We start from the raw sequence: 24961 nt of genomic DNA on the forward strand, positions 1-24961 counted from the left end.
CCACAGGCTGGGATGGGGCTGGATCTGGGGCCTCCGGTTCACAGGAGGCTGGTGGCTCCCAGGACCTGTGGGTGATTTTCCACTCTGTAGGCTACCTGCCAGCCTCCACCCTGGCAGCCTGGGCCAGGCGATACGAGAAGGCCAGAGCCAAGAGGGACCGTGGCCCCATTGTCCAGTCTGCTGCAAAGAATGTCCTCCCTCTGCCTTTGGTCATCCTATCATCGAGGCTGTGAGAGAGATCTGGGTCAGCAACACTGCACTGCGGGCTTTGGAGAAATTCAGACTCCGATGGACCCTGCCTTCCCCAACACACGCACACAATGAAGGAATCAGCACTGCACTTTAACAAGACCCTATATCCTCAAAGTTGTATATTTTTACTATTTTCAAATCCAGAGGGATATTTTGGTATTTAAATAAGCTTCGAGGACTTCTTCAGCAAAGCAAATAATCACCCTCAGGCCTCTTTGGTAAATTTCAATTTTTACTGGATACATGTGAAGAGAAAAACCACCAAAGGTTCCAGTGGCCAGGGCTGTACAGGGAGATTCCAGCTCCTAGCTGGCCCCGATCCTTTCTGAGATGTTGGGAACATACCTCTGCCTCAGTTTACCCTTCTGGGATATGGGAATGCAGACAGGACTCCTTAAGGGCTCCCCAATTGGCCATCCGCCCAAGCAATCCTGCCTTAGGTTTAACGTTGCCTGTGCTAGGTGGAGCTGGGGTTTTTCCGAAACCCCATGAGGCGCCAGTTTGAAAGATCTCTTTGTTCTGGTTTCTCACAGTGACCTTTCTGAGCATAGCTGCCACTTTTAACAATATCCAAACAGGACCTCAAACAAACTCTGGCCCCAAAGCAGGCTGTGTGGGGAGAAGCCAGGAAGCCACTGGTTCCAACTCAAGGTGAGCCTGGTTGGCCAGGAGCAGGAAGAGCAGACATGTGAGGCAGGATGAAGGACAACAGCTCTCCTTAAGGAGGGCTCTAAGAGGGATGTGTGTGCGAGGAGTCCGCGTGTACCTCCAGGGCCTCATCCCCAACAAGTAAACTCTCCAAGGCACCTCATCTTATTCAGTCTTCACAGCTTCTCAGCGGGTTTGGAATTCCAGGTACTAGCACAAGGCTTGTGAATAGAAGCCACTCATGAAGTCATTGTGGAATAAATAAATCCCCACTTTCCTATGGTAAGATGAGAGCCTGGCAGACTCCTGCCTTCCTAGGCCACCACTTACCCAAAGGAGAGGCAGATTTAACGCAGGCACCAAGGGGCTCAGACATTACTCTCTTTGAATTAAAAAGACCCCCCGAGAAAGGCAAAGGCTGCTGCTTTTGGACATGACACAGTTACAATTTCCTGGCCATTGAAACGGGAATTTCAGGGATTCAGCTGGCTAAGGTTTTACAAAGTGCCTACTCATACCAAGGGCCAGGTCACCAGCCCTGCTCTCAACAGGCCTTCAACAAACACTAATGGAATGAATGAAGAGGCACATGAGTATTGAGTATCTCATTCACAGTCCCACACCAATGTAAGAAGCACAGTAATCTATTAAATTAGCCATATCCTTGATTTACTCAGAGCATAGCAATGAGTTTTGCATACAGTAGATATTCACCAATTTTTCTTGTTTTGAAACAGAGGATGAGAATGTACCATATCTATAGAGTGGAGGCCTCAGCAGGCACCGGTGCCTAGGGCCCTGCTAATCATGTGGACAAGGTTGATGATCAAAGACCCAGAAGAGCACAACCTGCTGGCAGATCCTAATAGTTTGAGGGCTGAATCAGGAGACAAGGTCAGGAGAAGTTCAAATGGCTAGCCAGCTGTTCACTTCTGCCATAGACCCACACACACCATCAGCTTCAAAAGTAATGCTCCCCTTAAGGGATCATGCTCAGCGAAATAAGCCAAAAAGAAAAAGAAAAATACCGGATGGTCTCACTCATAGCAGGAATCTAGAAAACTTAAATAAGGGACCAGGAAAACGAATAACTATAAGAAAGTGAAAATCAAAATCAACAAAAAACTACGAACCAGAGACACTTTTAAGGGGGCGGGGGTGGGAGGGGAGAGATTGGGGCCAGAATGGGGGGGCTGCAATTGTATGGGGAATATAAAAATAAAATTTATTATTAAAAAAAAAAAAAAAAGTAATGCTCCCCTTTACATCACTACCTTTGCCCCTCAAAAGTCTGTGACACTTCCCATGGAGGGCACTGAGGATGTCCAGGCAAAGGGATCTTTCCATTCTAGTGAGGTGGCAGACGGGCAGTGGGTCATGGATGCTAACAATGAAGGTTGTACATTACAAAAGGCTGGAGGGTATACTCTCCCCAGAGGATCTCCAAATTTTCCCTGTGCCTCGAAATGTGATTCAGACCACGAGGAGGCTCTCATGGGTATTGCTGTTGGGTGACTGTGGTCCCCAAATCCCCCTTAGAACAATCTGTCTCCTGCCCTCCCTCCAGCACTGCAGATAGTGGGTGCCTGCTGAGAATAAGACAGAATTGCTGCTGATTGAAAATACCCCTCATGAGGTCATCCCAAGCAGGAGGCAGGGCTTTGTAAAGTGCCTGCTCATTCGGCAGGACACCCCTCCCCCCACCCAATGGCCATCTGCAGCCCAGGCTGCCTTAGCTGCCTCTCCAACTCAGCACCTAGCTGGCACAGACACACACAGCAGAAAGGGAGAATGCTTTCATAAGGCTGAACAACCTGCCAAGCCCCGGGAACTCCCTTAGAAAACACACACTCCCTGCTCTATTGTTTGGTTTTGGTATAGTAAGCACATATTGCTTTAGTAATTAAAAACAATTTTTTTAAATAACATACACAAAACATACAGCCCACCTGGTTTAACACATTTGGCCCAAATTTACTTTTAGTCCTGAGCCAAGAATGGGCTCTGCCAGGTCTAGGCAGAAGGGAAAAAACCAACCCAAAGAGAATGACCCCCTGCCTCCTCCAGGTGGCTCAAGTTCTTGTTCTTGGGAGATGCCCAGAGACTGGGGCCTAGCGAGTTCAGGGCCACTGGCAAGGACAGTAGGTTTCCCTGGCATTGCTTTGTCCCCAGTTTCCCTTGCTACCTTAATCCGGGAGCTGCTTCCAGAACTAAACCCTGCCTCTTGCCCCCTCCTTCCTCCCCATGTCAGAAAGGTGCCCCCTCCTGGCGACTGGCAGCCTCAGAGCAGCATAGGGCAAGGCTCCAACCAGAGTGCACAGCTGCCCTCTGGTGGCAGAGAGGGCAATCTGCCCCAGGTGCTCTCTGCCACTGATATCTGGGAGGGGGGTTCCCAATACCTGATTGTCCTTTCAAACCAGCGTGTTTGGTTCCAGGTCAGTTAGCCACAGAGAGAGAGGCAGGAGTCTTCTGGGGAAATTCACTGCTGACCAACAGGGCAAGGCCCTTGGAAAAAATGAGTCCCCCAGACACACTGAATGAGTAACTGGGCAGCAGTGTCAGACCCAGTCAGCATGAGGGAGGCCAGGCTTCACAGAAGGTCAGAATGAAAGAGCTGTCTGGTGGTCAAGCAATCATTACCCACTCCGCACACGGGAGAAACCGCACTCTCGACTGTAAAATCCTTAATTGTAGGGGCAAGGCGGACACTGGGAGCAGGCACTGCTGTGGCAATCTGGTCCCAAGAGCAAAGCATTCATCCTCTGGCCCTGCTGAGGGCCGAGTCCACTCAAGGCCCACATGTAAATGAGCTCTGGGTCTCAGATGCCAGCCCCGAAGCAGGCAACTCTCCCTATGCCACAGGCTCCAGGAACCTCTCCTAACACTCAAGCAGCACCTTAGCCCCAGCCCTCAGGACAAACTATCACCTTGGAAGCCTTGGGAATCCACCTTGTCTCCCTCTCTGCCTCTTTTTCTCCCTAGCACAGAGGACTAGCTGGTGTCTACACCTGGTTTCTTGGCTGTCAACTCTACGTTGGGACATAAGCTCTATAGGGAGGGACCCCATCCTGTTCCCGGCTGCAACCCATCAGTGAGGCAGGCACCTGGACATGGGGCTTTCAGGGGCTACCTCTGAACTGAATTGCTGGGCCGTTCTCTGGTTTTTCACCTTAGCCCACACTCCCTACTGGGCCATGGCCTCTCTGAACAAGGGAAGAGTTTCTCCCTCTTCCTTAACATTCCAGGAGCCCAGACAAGTTTGGCCAGCAAGTAATGGTTCTGGCACCCTCTAAAAGACCTTTCAGAGCTGTCCTGGAGAAGATAATCTGAAGTCACGTATCTGGGTCCTAATCTGCCCCGACTTTTTCTCACACTCAAATAGGGCGGCGGTCCCTGAATGGGGACAATTTTACCCCCACCTCAGGGCATATGTCAGTGTCTAGAGTCAGGGGGAACCACTCCTATATAGTTGGTGGAGGCCATGGATGGCACTAAAACCTCTGATGCACAGGACAGGCCCCACCCCAAGGGAGGGCTATCTAGTGCTGAGGCTAAAGAACTCTGGTCTAAAGAGACTATTTTTTTTTTTTTATCTTCCTAATAAGAACAAACGTATAAGTAAAATATTGAAACTGGTGACTCACCTAGGGAGATGAAACTGAGACCTGAGGACCATGATGTATGGTCACAAGAGTTCACTGACACAGACCACTGTGGGCAGGTGATGTGCGGGCCTGGGACTGCAGGATGAGCATGGCCTTGGGCCATGGGGTTGGACAGACCCAGTTCTGCACCGAGCTCTCCCAGCTGTTAGCCCCATGACTTTGGGAAAGTTACTTAACCTCTCCTTTCCTCAGTAAATGGGGGTATTACTAATTCCCACTTCACAGAATTACATGTAGGGCATTAGCAGCCTGCCTGGTAAGCACTGTACGTTCAATAAATATTAGCTGCTATTAAGAGGAAAGATGTAAAGGAATTATTTAAAGCATGGCCAGCACACAGGGCTGCAATCCCTACTTTCTGCAATCCCTGCCACATTCTGAGGCCACTTCTGGGCTGGACATGGCCACGGGAAATTGACAGAAAGGCTAAGTTACTACATGGAGACTGCTGCTCACACTTGGCGTTCAAATGTTTGAGCTGTTTGCTGGAAAAGAAAGGATTCCATTTCCATTCCTGCTGGTTATTGGGAAGAGGCAACATCCTGGCTGTAAGGACTGAAATTTGTGCTTCAGGAGGGAAAGAGGACTGTGGGAGGGCAGCAAAGTGACAAGAACAGAAAAGTAACTGAAGTGATTTGGGCTTTCCTGGAGAGGTGACAGTTAACCACACAATTGTGCACACACACACGCACATATGTGAACACATATTCAGACATGTGCGCTCACACACGCATGCAGTGCACACATGGATGCACACATGGATGTGCACAAACGTGTGCATATATCCACATGCATGTGCACCCACATGTTCACACCCAGCCTGAGAGCGCAGAACACAATGGGAGGAAACAGGCCCACTCTGGGAAGGGGGCAGCCTCAGGAGGAGTCACCTCTGAGAGTGGCTCTGAGAGTGGTGACTCAGGGTCCAGGGATCGAAGACAACCACCAACACCGGGCCAGTCCTCCTCCCACACTTCCCATGGGTTGGCCAGGCTGCTCATGCCTCCCCAAACTGGAAACAGCCTGGGTTTCCAGACCACTCAGATCTGAAGTTGGAATCCCAGTGGGTGAGGTCAGGCGAGTGACTCAACCCCTCTGAGGCTCTGGCCCCTCACAAGTGAATGGAGTTCCAAGACTTCCGGCAGAGGGCGCTATACACTGGACACGTGGGTCACCCTGGCAGGTGTATATTTACTGCTGTTCTCTCCCTCCCTTCCTTCCTGGGCTGTTTCTGACAGTCACTTAACTGCTTCATATCTGCAGAAAATGCAGCTGTGGGGAAAGGGAGCAGGTAGCCCCCAGGGGGAAGGTGGGGGCCCCAGTGGGCTGGGAATTAGCAAACTCTTCCAGATCATACTCAAATAAATGTCTTTTCATTCCTTTCTTCTTCTTGCATCTGCACAGCATGTAGGACAAACAGAGCCCCGTTAATGGGAGGAAGCGAAGGTGGAAGGGTAGAGGGGGTACTGGCTCAGGGTGACTGATGGCCTGCAATTCCCATACCCCACCCTGACTTCCTCCAGGTGAGGGTGCCGGCACAGTCTTCAGACCAGAGGCTGGGACCACACCTACCAAACCCAAACATACTCTGGAGCTCTGAGCGCCCCGCAGGCTGCAGCAGGGTCTTATGAACCCCACAGTGTCTGCATGCATAGGACAATTCACGATGTCCTCTGTGCCTCAGTTTCCCACCTATAAATGGGGATGCTAACACAGCACCTACCTCAGCGGACTAAATACACGCAAGCAAAGCACTTAACAAGTGCCAGGCACAAGTCTGCGTTTACTCTGTGGTGCCTATTAGTATAATGGATATTTGTGAATGAATGAACCAAGAGGACAGACCACTGAGTCAGAACTGTTCTCTCCCCACAATATTTCCTTCTCCCATAGAGAAGGAGAAGGGCACCTTCACCCTTTGTGCCTGCCAGAGGCCCTGGGCAGTAGCAGACTTCTGAAAAGGGCAAGATAGTGACTATTTTAGCCTTTGCCATTCGGTCCTTGTTGCAACTACTCAGTTCTGTGGGTGAGATAATACATAATTGAATGGTGTGTTCCAATAAAACTTTATTTGCAAAAACAAGCTGCAGCTGACCCTGCTGCAGACGTTCAGCTTCCCCAGATTCACTTTGGGCTCCAGAAGGTGTGGAAGAGCTGTTGGGTAGCAAGTTCTGCCCCTCCTTCCAAATTCCTGCAGGCAGAAGCTGAGGGTGGCACCTACTCATGGCCTCTATTCATCCCTGATAGCTATGACTGCAGATGGAGGGGTGCCCTCGGGGAAGAGGCAGGGCCAGGACCCCAGCATAGCATCTCCAGCCAGAGAGCAGCAGGCAGGTGCAGCTGCCCGAGCAACAAAAACAGGAACCAGCCCATGGGGCTATCAGCTCATTAAAACCAAAGCTCAGTAACAGAAAAAGGACAAAACAAGCACATGATGGTAGAGCTGGAGCAGAGGCAGCCTCCTCCCCAGGCCCCAACTCCCCGGCTACATGGTGGTACGAGGACCCCAGGGATCCAGGGTCAGTGCGCCACCTCCTCTCTCTGGGTCTCCCAGATCCACATGTCCCAGAGGGGAAGACCATCAATAACCTGGCCTGGCAGTTAAGAAATTAAAAAAGTAAAAGGTGAAGAAGAGGGCTGCAGCTTGTGCAGCTGTGGATGTCCATGAAAAGTGATACAAATAAATGATAACAATGCCTTTGATTTTCTAAGCAGCTGTGATAAACAGGGGCTCTGGTGGTGTTTGAAAATGAGGAGAAAACAGGGAGACAGCCTGTTTCCTGGTTGGGATCCTTCCATCCTGTTCTTACCATTTGGAAGAGGCCTCGTGCAGTACCCAGAGCACCCTAACACAAGGGCAGAGGGGAGAGGAGAGCACGGGTCTCCTCTAGGCCTAGGGTGCTCCCCACAGGCCCATGTCCACGAGAGCCACCTCAGCACCTCTGCCTCCTGGAAGTGGCCTCACCAGGACACACTCCATGTTCTGGACAGGGGAGCCTACTTCATTCTCCTCCAGGCAGCTGAGCACTCAAGCGCAGGTTTCCAACATCCTGAAAAGGCTGTCATTCTGATGGAACAGGACTGTCAGGCTGGACGGGGAATCTGTTGAATGGGAAAGCCCTGACTGGTTCCCCAGAGACCACCCCCCCCCTCCCCGAACAAGGCGCCATATCAGAGGGAGTCTGGAAAACTTCGTGTCTCCTGGACATTGACTATCTTCATTCATGCTCCTTTGAGCTTCTGTTCTCAAAGGCCTGGGGGTCTTTAACCCATTGCTTCCCAAAGACACATGGCACAGATCCTCCTGCAGATCCCCATCCTATCTCCTTCACCCAGACTTCTCCTGTCTCTGACTTTCAGGGCCCAGCTCACAGTCTAACGGCATGTTCCACTGAACCCTGAGCCCATCTACAGAAGGGGTCTTGACCATCTTCTCCTCAGCATTCACAACTCTCACAGCCAACAACTTGATGAGAAAGAGAGGTAAGCCGGAATGTGGAGGCTAGGAATGAGTGGGCTAGAGAACAGCATTACTATAGGATGCCATCTGGTTGGTGATTTTTAAAAACAATAAAATAAAATAAACATTTGTATATCTGTCCACAAGAAAATGAAAGACATACATCAAAAATTTAATAGTGACCACACAGAGCATGGGATGGGCAAATTTTTCTTTAAAATACCAGATGGTAACTACTTTGGGTTTGGGGCCACGTAACTCTGCTTTGTGGCTCCAAAGCATCCACAAATAGAGACTATACCAAAGTGAGTGGGTGAGCTGTGTGTCAATAAAACTTTATTTATAAAAGAAAGGGGCTGGCTGGAGGGCCATAATTTGCTAATCCTGGATTTAAATATTGAATACATGAATATATGACTTTCATTTTCCTATTTTATATTTGTATGCTTTCCCCTAATTTTCCACTAGGGGGAAACCTATAAGTTTTATTTATATGTGTGTGTATATACATATATCTACATATATGTATATGTATTTTTTAGGGTACAAACAGTTCTTAAAACATAAAAATATTAGCAAACTCACTCCTAAGAAAAATGGAAAATTTAAATGATACTGAGAGCCCAGATTTTACCATGACTGATAAAACAGCAAAAGCTTGCACTTTATTCTGTGAGTTTTGAGAAGCAAGCTTTCACATACATCCTGGTGGAGCAGAAACTAGAACAGCTTCAACAAGGTGCCATTTGCAATCTCCATCAAAACAACCAATTTTTCTACCTTTTGACCCACAACTTCCCTACGTAGGAATTTAGCCCACAAATGCACATACAGGCAGGTTTAGTTGTGGACTCTGAGGCAAGCTAAAAAGAGTCCAGGCCATTTCCTGTTCATCAGTTTGGAACTAAATAAATTATACATCTGTTCTACAGAATACTACAGAATACTACATAGCTGGGCAAAAGAAAAAGCAGCTCTGATGTGGAACAATCTCCAAGAGGTATATTTTAAGTGAAAAATCAGGGAGCAGAATATGTCTTGACAAAGGAAGAAAATACTATATGCGAGTAATTGCTTTTGTATGCTGGTGTTATCTTGGAATGATACTGGAGACTAGTAACAATGAACACAGACAAATGGGAGGCTAGGGATGGAGGCGGAAAGCAAGCCTTTTTTTTTACTCTCTAGTTCTTAAGACTGTGCCTTTTCAATTTGGTATCATGTATAAGAAATACCTAATCATAAAAATGTTAAGTTTAAAAAAGTAAAATTAAACAAAATAAATCATACTAAGAATGAAATATGGGTGTCAAAGGGCTCTGGCCAGTCAGAGTAAAGAAAGCTCTGTGACCCTGAGCCTTGGTTTCCTCGCCCATGAGGAAATGGTGACACCTCCTTGGCTGACCCACTGCCACCTGGGACCCGAGTGAGCGACATGTGTGCTGAACTCCATGGTGACTGGCTGTGTCTGAATATAGGACTCTTCTCTGCCTGCCCGGGATGTGCTCAGGTCCAGCCCACAGTGTCTGCAGAGGGTGGTAATGACACCGAGAGGAGTTGATGGATACAGGAAACCCCTGCTCCCATCTGGCAGCTTTCCTGGTGGGCAGCACCTGCAGGGGTGGCCTAAGGGCGAGCCATACATAGCTGCATGCAATGTGTCTGCCTGATTGCATAGCTTCTCCCCTGCCCTCCCATGACCACCATCCCAACATACCCCACAAAGCACACTCTAGCCTGGCTCATACACTACCTAACCCTCTGCTTTGGCCGAGCTAGAAGCATCCATTGCATCCTTTAGGGAAGGAGGGCATCCTGCTTAGCCCCAGGAAGCAGAAAACTGGGTCTGAGGTGGGGGAGGATCCCCAGGGTCCTCCAGTCCTCTACCACCTCATCACTCCCCCAAAAATGACACCAGGCCTTTATTTTCACCGCGCTGCCCCTCGTATGTCACCACCCCTTGAAAGTTAGAGTGAGAGGGACTCACTCTTCCCATTTGATTTTGGGGGAGACTGAGGCACAGAGAAGTGAAATGACTTTACCCGACACCTCCAGCAACCAAGCGCAACACAGACCAGCATTCACCGCACAGCTCACTGTCCTTAACTCTTTCCACATTACCTTCCAGCCTCCCTTCTAAAAAGAACCATCTGTTTTTCTTCTCAGCAGCTTTCTCCCCAACAACGTGCAGGCCTGATCACCTCAGTGGTTTCCTGAAGCCTGGCCCTTCCCACTGAGGGCACCTCAGCTTGCCTCCGTGGACCAGATGTGAACAAGCAGCCCCAACAACCCTCTCGAGAGCAGGCACGTGCACACACAGGCCAGATAAGGAGGCCCAACTTTAACTCAACCAATGTCAAGAGCGCCCAGCCCAGAGAGAAACTTCCAGATCCCGCTCGGCTGCTGGCAACCTACCCCTTCTTCAGGTTTGTCACAAAGGCGCTCTGGAGGGCAGCTTCCAGGAAGTAGGTGAGCTCAAAGTCAACTGGGGGAGGGCCTTTCAGATGCCGGGAGGTGGTGTTATTTGTGACCTGGGGAGGGAACACAGAGAGAGCCACTGTCTCTAAGTTCATTCGCAGAGGGGCCATGGTGAGGGGCAACCCGCAGAGGTGGCCCATCACCATCCCAAGTCCCCAGGCACCTCAGTGCATGTGGTGCGCTTCTCAGTCAAACTCAACCTAAAACTCGCTTTAATGGAAATTGTGTCTTAAGTATCCTCTCTCCATCTAAATACTGGTGCCCGCAGTAGCCCTACGAGGTTGATTTTGTCTGATTTTAGGAAACTGAGGATCAGAAAGTGTCTAAGGTCACAAAACCTGGACCTCAAACTCAGGTCTGGCCAGATTCCAGGCTATCTGTACCACTTATTAGTTCATTTATTCATTCAACAAACACTTGAGGGTCAACCATATGACCCATATACTGTCTCTGTCAAATCACCATGGGATGTACAACAGTCCAAGGGCTGAGCTGTTCTTAAGCCTCAACTCTTAGGGCCCCACCCAACTCCACAGAGATAGGCCTGCCTTTTCTAGGGCACCTCCCTTCTCTGATCCATTAAAAAAAAAAAAAAATCAATGAGTCATCCACCTTATCTTTCAGAAATCAAAAATTTAAAAGAGATTCTTAGTTCCTCAGAGGTTGGGCTGGGTCTTAAGAGGGATACAGCATTGCATGAATGACAGACTTCTCTGTCCTGCCCGCCTTTGCCCTGAGACAACCAGCTGCCTGGGCTGTCTGTGCACTGCCACTGGGCTCTGCTTTCAGTCCTGGACACCATTACAGTTTGTCACCTTACTCCCCCTTTGAAAGTCCAAAGCACCCAAAAATAAATAAATAAAATAATAACAACCACAATGACAAAAGGGAAAACAAAGGAAAAAAAATATAAAAAAGGAAAACAAAAAACGGAAGTCCAAAGCCTAGGCTGCTGATGGAACATGAGACTATCTTTTTTTATCAAAGTTTCCTCTAAACTACACATAATCCAAATGCAAAGACATCCTAAAAGGTCAACTCAGGTCCCCAAGTAGACCTGCCAGGGATCACACTCCAGTCCTGTTTTTGCTGAGCCACTTAGTCCCTTCTCTGTCCCCTTGAATTGCGACTAAGCAGGAGGCTGTAGAGCAAGGACTGTCAACAAGTGGGTGATCTGCCCTCAGGGACATTTGGCAATCCCTGGGGTCAGTTCTGGTTGTCACACTGGGGGTTAGGGCCATGCTGGCCAGCCTCTAGTGGATATAGGCCAGGGGTGCTGCTGAATGTTTTACAATACACAGGACAGTCCCACAATAAAGAATTATCTGGCCCCAAATGTCAGCAGTGCTGAGGCTGAGAAGCCCAGCTTTTTGTCATCACTTTTATTGGGCAGTCAAGAGTCTCTAACAGAATCAGCATACTATAATCTTTCCATAGATGCATCCATCTCTGGATGCTGATGGAGAGGGTGGCTTTTTCTAATTTGCATGAGGAGAACCTCTAGGTTAAGTGGGCCGTATATACAGGTGCTTGATGAGGAGCAGCCATGACCACGACGGTGCTATGATTCCCAGCTCACCTTCTCCAGGTCCTGCAGGAACACCTGAGCGATCCAGGAGGCCCTCTCAAAACAGGCGATCACTTCCTCCTCCCTCTCCGTCAGGCGGTGGCGGGATGCTATGGAGTTGGGGAGGCGTTCCAGGGAGAGGCCTGCAGAGGGGAGACAGCATCTTAGACCTGTGCTGTGGCAGGTGGGGTGGACCCTGACTCCAGGCCCTTCCCAAAGACCCAGGGTGGGCTCATCTGAGGAGACCTAGGCTCTGGAGCAGCCAGTGGGAGGCGGAGGTCCATAGAGGGGAAGGAGAAGCTGAAGCCATGATGGTATTAGCAGCGGCAGCAGGATCAAGCAGTGGGCTGACGGCAGCAGCTGTGCCCATGAGGGGAATCGCACTGTGGTACGCCCATGGCCAACCCCTGCCTGTTCTTACAGCTCCACCAGCAACTATTCCTGACCCCTCCTTCCAGTTGCTATAAGAAAACATCTGCTCCTGGGAGCTCACCATTTCTACACTGTATAGTGGTTATTTACGTCTGGCTCTCCTTCCCACCAGGGGCTGAAATCTCTGTGTGGACAAAATGTGAATTTTTGGGGGACTGCCACCCTCCCCAGCAGACAGTAGATGCCTGAGTTACACAGGATTTTATACACACCCCTCCTGTGGAACCAGTTTCGGCCTCACCTAAGTTATCTAGGTTCAGGTCTTACTGCACTAGATATCTGTTATTCTCAACTCCTCAGCATCTGCTCCCCATTCTTTCAGCAACAGCACCTCACTGTCCCTTTGAGCACCCTTCCCACGGTCTCTGGAGGGCCATGACCCCACTTGACCTCCAGGGGAGGTACATGAGCCAGCTGAGCCCATGGTCAGGGCCAAGAAGAACCAAATCCAGAATTTTCATTCTTTCCACTGGGCTTGTCAACCTGGTAGGAGGCCAGTCTGGAAATGTTAGGAACGCCGGTCTTTGGATGAAGCTGCGCCTTGAGGATGTAGTCAATACGACTGAAATGCACACTTGAAAATGGTTAATGGTAAATTTTATCTGCTGTGTTTTTTGCTGCCATTAAAGTTTTTTATATAAAATTAAAGTGTAGTTTTAAGGGGAAAAAAAAGCCACACGCAACCCCCTCAGCCGAAAATTTGTAAGACTCCAAGAAGGGCAGGCATTGGTATACTTACTGGAAGTGAATGCTACAAAGGAAAACAACACTATTTGGGTCCATTTCTTCTTAAGCAGGAAAAAGAGTGAACAACAACAACAAAAAGAAGTCCACACGAGTATAGATGAGGCCTGATGGGGAAGGGCGGTTTCCTGGGGTCACTGAGCACCCTGCCTGAGCGCTACCCCTTGACACTTTCCATTCTGTAAGTCAAAGATCTGACCCACTGCTGCCATCTTTTTTGGGTCCAAGTCCGTTTGTTTTGTCTTTCTGTCCCTTGTAACTCTACAGACCTGACTAGAGAGTGTACTGTCCTGGGCTGGACTGTGGGCTCCCAATAGGCAGAACCAGGCCTCTCTCACCTCTGTCCCCCACATAGCACTCTTAGATAGTGGGTGCTCACCATGAACAGACTCGGCTCTCACCTGCCCTTCAGGCTTTATCTCTCATATGGATGACCGCATCGGCTCCTAACTTGCCTCCCTGCCTTCCGTCTTGCTCCAATCCATTCTTTCCAAAATGCCACTGCATTTTGGGGGTAAGTTTCAAACTACTTGCCCTCTCAATTCACATGTTGAAAATCTAATGCCCAAGGTGGTGGCTTGAGGAGGCAGGGCCTCTGGGGGGGTGATGAGGTCATGAGGACAGCACCCTCATGAATGACAGTAATGGCCTTGTAAAGGAGGACCCAGAAGAGCCTTCCTCAATCCTGCCACATAAGCACACAGCAAAAAATCAGTACCCTGCAACTTGTTAGAGGACCCTCACCAGAACCCTGCTGGCTGGTACCTTCTCTTGGACTTCCAGCCTTCAGAAACCTCTATGGTTATGGCACTTTGTTACCACACTTGGAGCTAAGACACCATACTGGGGCCTCCCTGGTGGTGCAAGGGTTGAAGACAGCGCTGTCAAGCTATCACCAGCCACTGCAGCACGAGTTTGATCCCCGGCCAGGGAGGTGACACACATGGTGCAGCAGACCTCTCCTGTCTTGCCTGCTGCTCCCCTTAGCAGTAGATCTGCCTGTTCTTGTCCCTACTCTGTCTATGGTGGATCCTTTCAACACCCCCCATCTCTGGCCTGTACCCCAGTTCTTGTATGCATAATTTTTTTTTAAAGACATCATACTGACTGCATCCACACTCAGACTCCTGTTCCCAACTGCTGACCTTGCTCAATTTCTCCTCCTGCCTAAAGGCACCCCTCAAATTACCACCTGCCTTCTGACCCACTGGGTGCTGCCTCCTCTACAGAGCTCCTCCTGATATGCCCTGGAACAAACAGCTGTTCCCCTCTGGGCACCGGTCTATACATAGTCCCACTGCAACATTTCTGATCCTTATTTGCTTTCATGTTTGCCCAGCCAGACTAAGGCTCCTTAAAGGCATGGTTTGTGTGCACCCTTCTACAAGCTGGCGCACAGTAGGCACTCAGCAAGTACTGGCGGGCTGGCTGAAGAAAGGGCAAGTCTGATCCTGCCTGACAAAGTACAAAGTACTCTGCAAATACAAGGTAAAGAATTACTGTTTCCCTTGGCCAGATTCCAACTCACAGGGATTCAGTGACCTTGCCCTCTGCCAGGCTGCGGTGTGAACTGGTCCAAAGGTCAGGATGCCTCAGCCTGGGGGTAGGCAGACACAGGACTCCTTGCTTAATATGAAGACTTAGTTACCTGGGTCACCAAACGTCATTGTACCTCCTGCCAATGCCTCAACCTAGAGGGAAAAGCTCTTCGCCTGAAAGGACTAGAGGAGAAAAAGGACTACAGGGCACACTGGAGGAGAACTACAGGGCACACTGGAGGAGACCTACAAGGCAGACAGGAAAGGCAGACCCCCTGTTCACTGCCAGTGCTGGCCCAGACAGAAGGTGGGACAAACACATGAACCATTCAGAGGCCTCCAAATGACAGGCAGACCAGTCAACTCCTGAAGACACAAGGTGGATTTGTTTTAATACTCTGTCCTGTCTGTTCCCCCACATAATCTGCTGACCTGTTTCCCTTGCCCCACTTGTGGACCAGAACTGGGATAGATGATGCCAGCTGCCTGGCAGGTCCAGGCTGCCAGACCCACGTGTCGGGAGGGCTGGCCACTGCAGAGCAGTGAATACAGTAATCCTGGTCTCGGGGCCTCCACTTTCCCTGTGCTTCATTAGTCCCTTCTAGTCCCAGCCAGGCCTCTCCCGCAAGGTCTCCTCATCCTCTACACGCCACCCTCCTTGGAAGCTCTAAGCAAAACCACCTCCTCTCTGAGGGCTTCTTAGCCCTCCTGACCTCAGAACAGCAGACAGTTTCAGCTCTGCTCCTCTGCTGTGCTTCCTTGCTGTGTTGTAACATCCCCCTGCACACTTCTGATTGATCTTCACACCCCGTGAGAGCCCGGCCTGGTGGTCAGTGAGTGAGCAAGAGGACACAGATGAATGTGCATGCTCAGCACTGCTGAGTGTGGAGTCCCAGGCAGGATTCTCCCACCCCCTTTCAAAAATGCCTCAAACTGTGGTATATTTATACAAAGGAATACAAGTCAGAAATAAACAAGAGGATAAAATTTTGATAGGCACAACATGAATCTCTGATTAGTATGCTGGGCAGAACTAGATATAAAAAAGTACATGCCGTATGATTTACACGACAGTTATTATGAAAATCGAAAAAGACAAAATTAATCTACAGGAACAGAAAGAACCAATCACTACCTGGGGTGGAAAAACAATCTTTCGAGGGAACTTTCTGGGGTGATAGAACTGTTCTTTGTCTGTATTGGGGTGTTGGTTACAGGGGTATTTATACTTGTCCACTTCATCATATTATACATTTAAGGTCTGTGCACCTCACTTATGAAAATGTATCTAAAAATAATGGATATAATCCTTTTTTTAGATGAAAGTAGTTATCATTCAGAGAACTGAATGGTCAAAACAGAGGTGCTTCGGTCATTGAGATTTTCCTCTAGAAATAATTTCTAACATAGATAAGACCAAGAAGTTTTCTGGAGTTGACAACAGCTTCTCACTAGGGCCACAGCCCAGGTCCCAGTTCTCTCCATAAAGGGGGGCTTCTGTACCTGCTTTTTGCTCTTTGACTCCTAGGCAGGCAGATCCATTTCCCCCTCCACAAACATCTGAGTGGAAACTCTTGGGTTTCCTCCTCCTCTACCCTATGAGCATTTCTGCACAAGTGCCAGACAACAGCACCAGACCCAGGATGGAGCGGGGATCGTGGCGGTTAGAATTCAGCCTCGTCAGGTGGGCAGGATGTTAGGGGCTGCCAGGAAGCTCTGGGCTCTGCCTCATGATTCCCACCAGCAGACAGGCCTTTCTATGAAAACACCCATTTCCACTGGGTGCCGGGGTGGGGCTGGGGGGCACTTACTTTTCCAATAACTCACAGAACTTTCAGTTTGGAGGCAAGCTGATCCCGGCACAGCCTGGGGTTCAACACCCGCCTGGCCTAGTCGCCTCAGCCTGAGATGACTCATCACCTCCCAGACAGGCGCCCTTCCAAAGCCCCACCCTTGGAGCCCTGGGCCCTAGAGCAGAGGTGGAAAGCACAAAGCTTCCTCTAAAAAGGAACTTTCCAGATGGGTGGACACTTCCTCCCACCTATCCACCTGGCCCAAGAGCACAAGGCTCCCAAAGAGGGCTAAGCCCAGTGTTGGGGGAAGGGGAACAAAGAAATGCCAGTCACTGCTCAGTCCTCAGAGAGGAAGCCTCAAGGCCAGGTTGGGGAAGAATCCTCACATGTCATATTCAGAAGCGGGTAATTGTGGAAATGTAAAATGGTGCGGGCAGCTGTGGAAAATAGCCTGGCAGTTCCTAAAAAATTGAAGTACCATGTGACTCAGCAACTCCACTTCTGTGTACATACTCAAAATAATTGAAAAGAGAGTCTCAGAGAGATATTTGTATCTCCATGTACAAATATACTGTTTGTATATTGTGCAATACTATTCACAGCAGCCAAAAGGTAGAAGCAACCCAAGTGTCCACTGCTGGGTGAGTGGACAAAGCTAAGGCAGTGTAGGTATACAGTGGAACAGCCTCCGGTCTTCCAGAAGGAAATCAAATCCTGCCATTGTATCCTATAAAATGGATGACTCTTCAGAACATTATGCTGAGTGAAATAAGCCAACCACAAAAAAGACAAGTACTCTGATTCCACTTCTATGAGGTAACCAGAGTAGACAGATTCATAGAGACAGCAAGTTGAAGGGTGGCTGCTAGGGGCAGGGGGCGGGGCGAAAGGGCACTTGTTGAATGAGTGGAGTTTCTGTTTTGCAAGATGAAGTTCTGAAGATTGTTGCACAACAATGTGAATGCACTTAACACTGCACCAACTACACACTTAAAGTGACTAAGACGGTGCATTTACTCTATGTTTTATGTTGCCACAATTTAAAAAATGATTTTTATGGCTAAGTTTTATGCTATGTATATTTTATCAATTAAAAAATCTGGGGAGAAAAAAAGGCAGCAATTTGTTTCCTTGTGTCAAAGTCTCCAAAACCAGCAATACCCTTTGATTCAGCAGCTCTACCTTTAGGAATTTATCCTAAAGTAAAAAATTAACAATGTAAGCAAAAATGTTGCTTCGGGGATCTACCCACTACTGCTGTTTATAACTAAAATGCACCTTCAAGATTCAATTCCTGTCTCTATTAGCATCTGGTGGTGACAGGTGGCCTGAACTCTGGTCTCCTGGTTACAAGGCAGACCACACCCGCTTCCTCTCCAGCTCCACGGTTGCCCTTCTCTGAGTCTCTGTTTACCATCTATATTGCAGCCCTGAAGGCACTCAATGAAGGTTTGGTTTACACACAATTAACACACTCAGGCCCCTTCCAAGACTCTCCAATGGCAGCCTGCTTGTTATTCACCATCTGGAAGCAAGGTTCTCACTGGGGACCACAGTTTGGGGCACTGCAGCAGTTACCAGAAGTGCTGACCCACCTCCCTACCAGGCAAAGGGTCCACGCCCTTTTGAGAAGGAAGCCAAAATCAACAGCTAATTCCTGCCATACCAGGATTAGAAATAAACAAACCCAAATATGCCACCATATCCTGTCCTTGGAGTGCCCTGATTTCCTTTGAGAAACCACATCTCCAATTTGGTTCACAGATTCAAGTAGGGGGAGTTCCACCCCGGACACTAACCCAGTAACTTAGGTGCTGGTCATCATCACTGGTGCAGGGTTTACATGAGACCTGACCAAGTCAATGAGAGCCTCCCCTGAGGCACTATCTCCTCCTGAGGTGCTGAGTGCAGTTGTCGCAGGACCATGTAAACCTGGAGCTGCTGAGAAAGACGCTAACACACGGAGCCCCTGAATCCAGCTATGCCCGACGCCACCTACTCCAAGGACTTTCTAGTTACACAGGCCAGTCCCTCCTCCTTCTTGCTACTGTCTTACCAGCTGGTTGAAGTTGCATTTTAATCATTACAGCCCTAAATCTGTCAGAGAATGATTCCTGAAGTGCAGGACTGGCCATGTGGAGACCGTGAAGATGCTGACAGCAGCAACGCCAATTGAAATGCTGCCTGTTTTGTTTGGAGACAGACCTTGGGCAGTGGTGTCTGGTATTTGAGGGCAGTTGGTATCACAATTTAGGTGATTAGCCTAAATTGGATACTTTTGAGGGTCTGGTTAAGACCTATAAAAAGGGGGCAAGCATCATTCCTTGCAGCCCCTCTGAACAACACAGCCTTGACAAGGGGCCTTTTCTGCCTATGTATGACAGTACAGATGGCTAAGGGTCAAACCTGATCATAAGGGCTGGACATTCTCTGTTCCCATTGAAGATGGTGCCAGAAGTGTAAGAAGACTAGAACCACGAGGCACTAAGGCTGGGGCCTGGGAAAGGCCTGATCCCCCAGGGCTTCACAGGGCCTGTGGTGGCTGTCCCGTAGGAAGCCAGGAGCCCTTCGGCCCAGACCATTGCTTACCCATTAAATGGAGCATTGGGGGTGGGGTGGAGGCACGAGGGTCGTTGCTGAGGAATGGAAACCTCTAGGCCTGACTCTAGATACAGGGCTTGGAGTTAACATAGTATTAGACTCCAGCTTCTCATCCACAGAAACGCTCAACCTTCAAATGCCCAAAGGCCTGCTATGGTGAACTCAAGGGCGCTGCAGAGCCAGGCAGGCCCCAAACCTGACAAACAAGGCTTCAGAGTGCTCAACTCAAGGCATAGTGTGACATTCCCAACAGAGGTGGATGTTGGGGAGCTACAGCTCAGAAGGTCTTTTTACAAATGGCCCCTCTTGGGTGGCTAAATGGCTGAGAGCCAAGGCAGAGGTGTCCACAGAACAGAACTGGGGGCACCAGGACCAGGCAGGAAGTCTGTTGTGCTGCTCTACCATGCTGTGATCATAAACTACAGACCAGTTATCTCTGGGGTATTTCCATTTCCTGCTTTTTCCAAAGAGCAGATATCCCTGACACCATGCCAGATACTGGGCAGGAAAGGGTACACTAAGTAGCTTATGACTCATCAGTTCTGCCAAAGCCACTGCACGCTTAGCACCTCCTTGCAAACTGCCACTTCCCCAGCACACACAGCCGGTCCTGCTGGCCTGCCTGCCACTCCCACAAGGGAAGGGACCCCTAATTGTTCATGTTGTCATCCCTGGCAGGTGCTTGCTGACTCAACTGCCGGCAAATTTTACTTTCTCCTGTGGGAACTGGGCCAGGGACCTCGAGGGTACAACTACAGGAGGGCCGCTGTGACTTGTAACTGGAGAGACTGGGCATTCACACACTGGGCCAAGCTCCAACGAGCTTGAAGGAGGAGAGACTGTTGTAGGTGGAACCAACAAGGGAAGCTTCCTGGTGGAAGAGGCATCTCAACGAAGAGAGTGTGGGGCCATCTATGTGCAGAGGAAAGAAAGCAAGCTTGGTAGGTGAAGACAGTGGCCCAAGACAAAGTGAAGGGACATAACTTGGTAGATGACATTGGGCACAGGGGCTGACCCACACACACACTGTGCCTCCAGGTCTGGGTAGCTTGGGCTCTCCTGTGACATAAGGCCCCATCTTGCCTCCCTCCAGCCACGTGTGCCTGAGAACCAAATCCCTGCCCCACTGGGTGGCCCCAAATGCAACCACAGAGCAGAATCCAATGCAAAATGGTCAATACATTGTGGTGTGATGGCGTGGCCAGCTTGAATGTTCCGGAGAAGGCAAGGCAGCTGCTGTGGGGGTTGGCATGGGATGGGGATGGAGGGGGGCTACCTGGAGTCTAACAGAGGCTGACACTGAGAGGCTGCCTGGGGTGGAACATTCTAGTTCAAACTGTGTCCTGGAAAAGTTGCTTCACTTTTGCCAGCCTTGGTTTCCTCACCCATAAGATAAGGGGTTGGTCATTTCCGTAACTACTCTGTCTAGAATTCTGAGCAGCACTATTAGGGTGTTATAAGCTCTGGCTGCCTGGGTTCCAGTCCTGGCAGTGCCACTTCTGTGGGACCTTGCTGAGTTCCTTCACCTCAGCTGTGACACAGGAATGACAAGAACACCTACTCAGAGGGTAACACTGTGGATTCGGGGAGGTGCTGGCATGGAAGGAGGGCTTAATGAATAATACTCCATGGCCACCTGCTGCCACCATCCTTGCCGCAGACAGAATGTCTGTGTACACCCCTCCCCAAATTTCGATGTTGAAGCCTGAATGCCCAATGTGATGACATTTTGGAGATAAGGCCTTTGGCAGGTGATCGGGGTTAGATAAGGTCATGGGATTGGGACCTCACGATGGACTTACTGGATTCAAAGAGGAGGCCACACAGAAAGGCAAGGCCATATGAGGACACAGTGAAAATATGGCAGTTTGTAACCTAATGAGAGTGCTCACCAGGTGCTGACCCTGCTGGTACCCTGATCTTGGATTTGCCAGCCTCCAGAACTGTGAGAAATAAATTCCTGTGGTTAAGCTGCCAGTCTCTACTTTTTTGTTAACGCAACCCAGAAGACTAAGACAACCCCATGCTCACAAACGGAGTCAGGACGGATGACCAGGCAACCTCCCACCCTCTCCTCTGTATGGGGAGACCCACCGGATCCTCCCACATGTGGGAAATCCACATCATGCACACCCTGGTGGCCGAGTGCAGCCTCGGGCACACGCAGGGTCAGGTGAACCTCAGCATGCCAAGCAGAGGGGCAGTCATGGCAACAGGAAGGGAAGAGGCAGAGAGGACGCAGGCAAGTGGGAGGCCACGTGCAGTCAGTGAGGGGCAGGGAGCTAGTGCAGCCCATGACCGAACAGCCCCCGCCGGCGGTGCCCGGCTCCTTACCTCCCCTGTAGGGCCTCTGACCACCAGGACTGTGTTCCCCCAAGAAGCTGGAGGCGTGCTGGAAAGAGTAGGGAGCAGGAGACAGGGAGCGGTAGATACCGAGGCAGGTCTACAGGAGAAAGTAGTGAAAGGATCCCCAAAGCAGGGTGTTAGGCTCAGGGAATCCATGGCAGAAGTGGTCTCCGAGAGGCCCAGGAGACCCAAATGCCAAACAAAGATTACCCCCAAGAATGGTGTAGGCCAGGGGCACAGACAAGGGGTTGAGAGAGCAGAGGGAAAAGAGTACCCCAGAGTGGACCACGCCTAATGCGCTTCTGGCTGTCCAAGGCTGGCGCCAGGTCTGTCCAGGGTGACACTCTCAGCAGGTTTCTGGGGATAGAGCAGCCTCTCCATGGGGAGAAGGAGTCAGTGGTGGACAAACAGCCCTCAAGAAACCCCAGGAGGCAGGGTCAAGGAGGCTGCTCTCTGCACAGAGAGCAGTCAGCCCCCTGGGGCCCAAGAGAAACAGGAGAAGGGGGGCTCATATTCCAAGGAGGTTCTTAGTCCTGGCTCCACAATCTCTGGGTAACTCTGGGCAAGGGATGTGTCCTCTCTGGGCTCCATATATGAGCTGGGGAGAATACTCCCCTCTGCAATAAACAAGACAGTAATAAACATGTTCCCAGTGCCAGGGTCCAAGTATCCCCAGGGTTGTGTCCATTTCTAGATTTTACTCTGGGCATTCGTTTGTGCTGCAATAGGGGATGATCAAATATTCAAGATTCCTGGGCTCCCAGAAACTTACTGCCACCGAGGGCCACTCCTCGAGCTTTAGGACCCCAGGGCTCACAGATCCAGGGAAGAAGGAGCCAGGAAGCAACATGTAACACATTCAGGATCTAGGTCAAGGGCACTATTTCCCCATTGGGCCATCCACAGCCTCCCGTCATGAAATTCCAATCGCTGACTCGACGTGCCTAGGCCACCCTCTCTCCCAGTGCACCCCCTCTTTGGGAACTGCTTCTGTCCTGCTCTTCACTGCATCCCAGCTCTGCCACCCACGGCCACTCACAGCAGGTGCCCAAGGAGTGACAGGCTGCCCTGGGCCATCAAGAACTTGATTTGTAGCCAATGCCAGTCACTAGAAATAGCCTCATAGCAAGATAGCACATTTTTTAAGCTTTTTCAACCTGGTTATACAACTGGTTCCTTTTGGTCCTGGTAATCCTGGTGAGGGCAGGTATTACAACCCTGTCTTACAGGAAAGTAAACTGAGGCCAAGCATGTGAAGAGGTAATTTGCACAAGGGCTCACAGTTGGGTAACTCCTAGTCGACAGCCAGGGCGAGAGCCTGGGTCTACTGACATCTGGCCTGGTGCTTGCCGTGTGCTGTTAAGGCTGCTTACCACTGTGTTCATCTGGCAGGTTCCTGCCTGGGCACTATCAAGGGTTAAGTACCTTGGATACTGGCCCTCAAACCAGTGTCTGTAGCCGTAGAGCTGCAACCTATGCCTGGCACATGGGTCGGCATGTATAGAACTAGGTGTGTTGGGGGGAAGCCATGGCTGGCCTCCACACCTACCTTTGATAACAAATGCCTCAGCCAGGAGCCGCATCTGATACAGGGGCTTGTTGTCCATGGCCATGTCATCAATTCCGGCCCGTGCATACATGCTGATGGCATCTCGGTACGAGCCCTCCATGTAATGCAGCTTGCCCAGGATCAGCATGGCCTCAGACATGTACTGTGGCTGAAAAGACAAGGAGCATGTTAGCACCAAAGCTCCCGCCCTCACTCCCACCAGGTCCTCTGGGGTGAACACTCCCTCACTGAGTCATAAGCCATGATGATTTGTCCAAGGCCACTTTGCCTCCTCCAGGAAGCCTTCCCTGATACCCAAGCACAGGCTGACAGCTCTCTTCTCTCCATACCTCTGGTCCATGACCAACACTGTGACTCTTACTAAAGTCCCTAATTGTGTGTGTGTGTATGTGCATGCACATGTGTGTCTGTGTGTCTGTGTATGCACGTGTGTATGTCTTATGCTCCCAACTAGACTCCAGGCAGCTTGCTGGCAGCATCCTGGCTTCTCTCTCTTGAAATCCCCAGAGACTATAGAGCTTCAATAAAGTCAGTAGTCAGGAATCCAGGCAAGCTTTGAGGGGCCTGAAGCTTATACACTGCGGGAGGTTGTCTTTATATGCATATTTAAATATAAACTAGGTGGAAGGTCTTGGAAATAACCTTTGCAGGTGAGGGGCCTGCAACTGAAGTCAAAGACACAGGACAGAAGGCAGGCAGAGGGCCAAGGCCTGCTGGGTACAGGCCTCACCTTATCAGGCAAGGGTGAAAGTGCAGAGCCCAAGATACCAAAAAATGTGAATTCAAACCTGTTTTCTTTCCCTTATTTTCTTAAGTGCTGTTTACACCCAAATCTCCACCCCACACAAGAACTCTCAGGGTTTCCCTTAGGGCTAACCAGCCCTGCCACAGAGACCTGGCCTTGGACATGGCCCAACCCTGCTGCAAGATCTCCCACCCTGTGCGGTCACTTGCTCTAGCCCACTGCCTCAGTTGTGCGACCATAGTCCCTTTGGCCCGACATTGGGCACTGCCCCCTCACAGCACAGCATTGATTCTGTCCACCAATCTTCCTGAAGGTGGGGTGCTGGTCCCAAGCCCTGGCCTCTGTCACTGACAAGAAGGTCCTGGCCCTGACTCCCTAAGGGGACAGCATAATCTGTCTGGGGTACCTGGGATCCCTGGGGAAGCCTCTACCACTCCCCAACATCTACTGCCCTCTCAGAAGCCAACAAAGAGGACGGAGCATACAAAGCCAAGCTCTCTTCCCTCAATGGTTTTTACAAATACACACCCTTCCTTTGCCTTTGCTCACACTGATTAAGCCTCAAAGGCAAAAGCTTTCAAGGTCATCTGCTAGTCTCCCCAAATAGCTACCCCTTCCCTGGGTCAGGGCTGCGGGTTCCATACTCCACGGTTCTTCCAAGCTGGGAACCACTCCACCATTCCCACACTGGTCTCAAGCCACGGACACATTTCTTCTCTGCTCAGGCCTCCTTTTCCTCATTGGTCAGGGAGAGATAATGACACCCATCCCTCACCTCCCATCATCGCAATGCTAAGAGCATTAGTAGGGCAGAGCCCAAAAGAGCTTTGAACTTTTCTTTAGAAAGGATCTAGATAAATACAGGGCATGAGTATAATTATTATTATTACTATTTACTGTTATTATCCTCTTGTACTATTATAAATGGGGACAGCTCAGAAGGACACATTGCAGGGTGTAGCCGCAGTAAGTCCACAAGAGGGCTTCCACCAAGCTGGGGGAAAATTAAGAACACTGACTGAATGTTTCCTAAAGCTAAATGCGTATTATAAAAGCCCTTAAGATGAAAACATATCTGCCTTGCTTTTTGGTGCTGGGATGTGCTTTCTTTTATAAAGTGAT

General features: G+C 49.9%; 1 protein-coding gene across 2 annotated transcripts in view; it reads right to left on the minus strand.

Moving 5' to 3' along the window:
* The window catches only part of TTC7A (tetratricopeptide repeat domain 7A), a 104020-nt gene that overhangs the window by 68146 nt on the left and 10913 nt on the right, over positions 1 to 24961 (minus strand). The window contains exons 3-5 of one of the 2 annotated variants that reach the window (XM_037528103.2): positions 23074 to 23242; positions 12083 to 12213; positions 10441 to 10556 (exon numbers count right to left, since the gene is read on the minus strand). In XM_037528103.2, the coding sequence (XP_037384000.1) occupies positions 10441 to 10556; positions 12083 to 12213; positions 23074 to 23242 (416 nt within the window). Of the gene's footprint in view, positions 1 to 10440; positions 10557 to 12082; positions 12214 to 23073; positions 23243 to 24961 lie in introns of those variants that run through there. The other variant, XM_054687725.1, reaches the window with a different exon arrangement.

This window comes from Talpa occidentalis, unplaced genomic scaffold (genome assembly GCF_014898055.3).
Source record: "Talpa occidentalis isolate TD23 unplaced genomic scaffold, MPIMG_talOcc4v2.1 talOcc4.5, whole genome shotgun sequence".
Classification (NCBI taxonomy): Eukaryota; Metazoa; Chordata; class Mammalia; order Eulipotyphla; family Talpidae; genus Talpa; species Talpa occidentalis.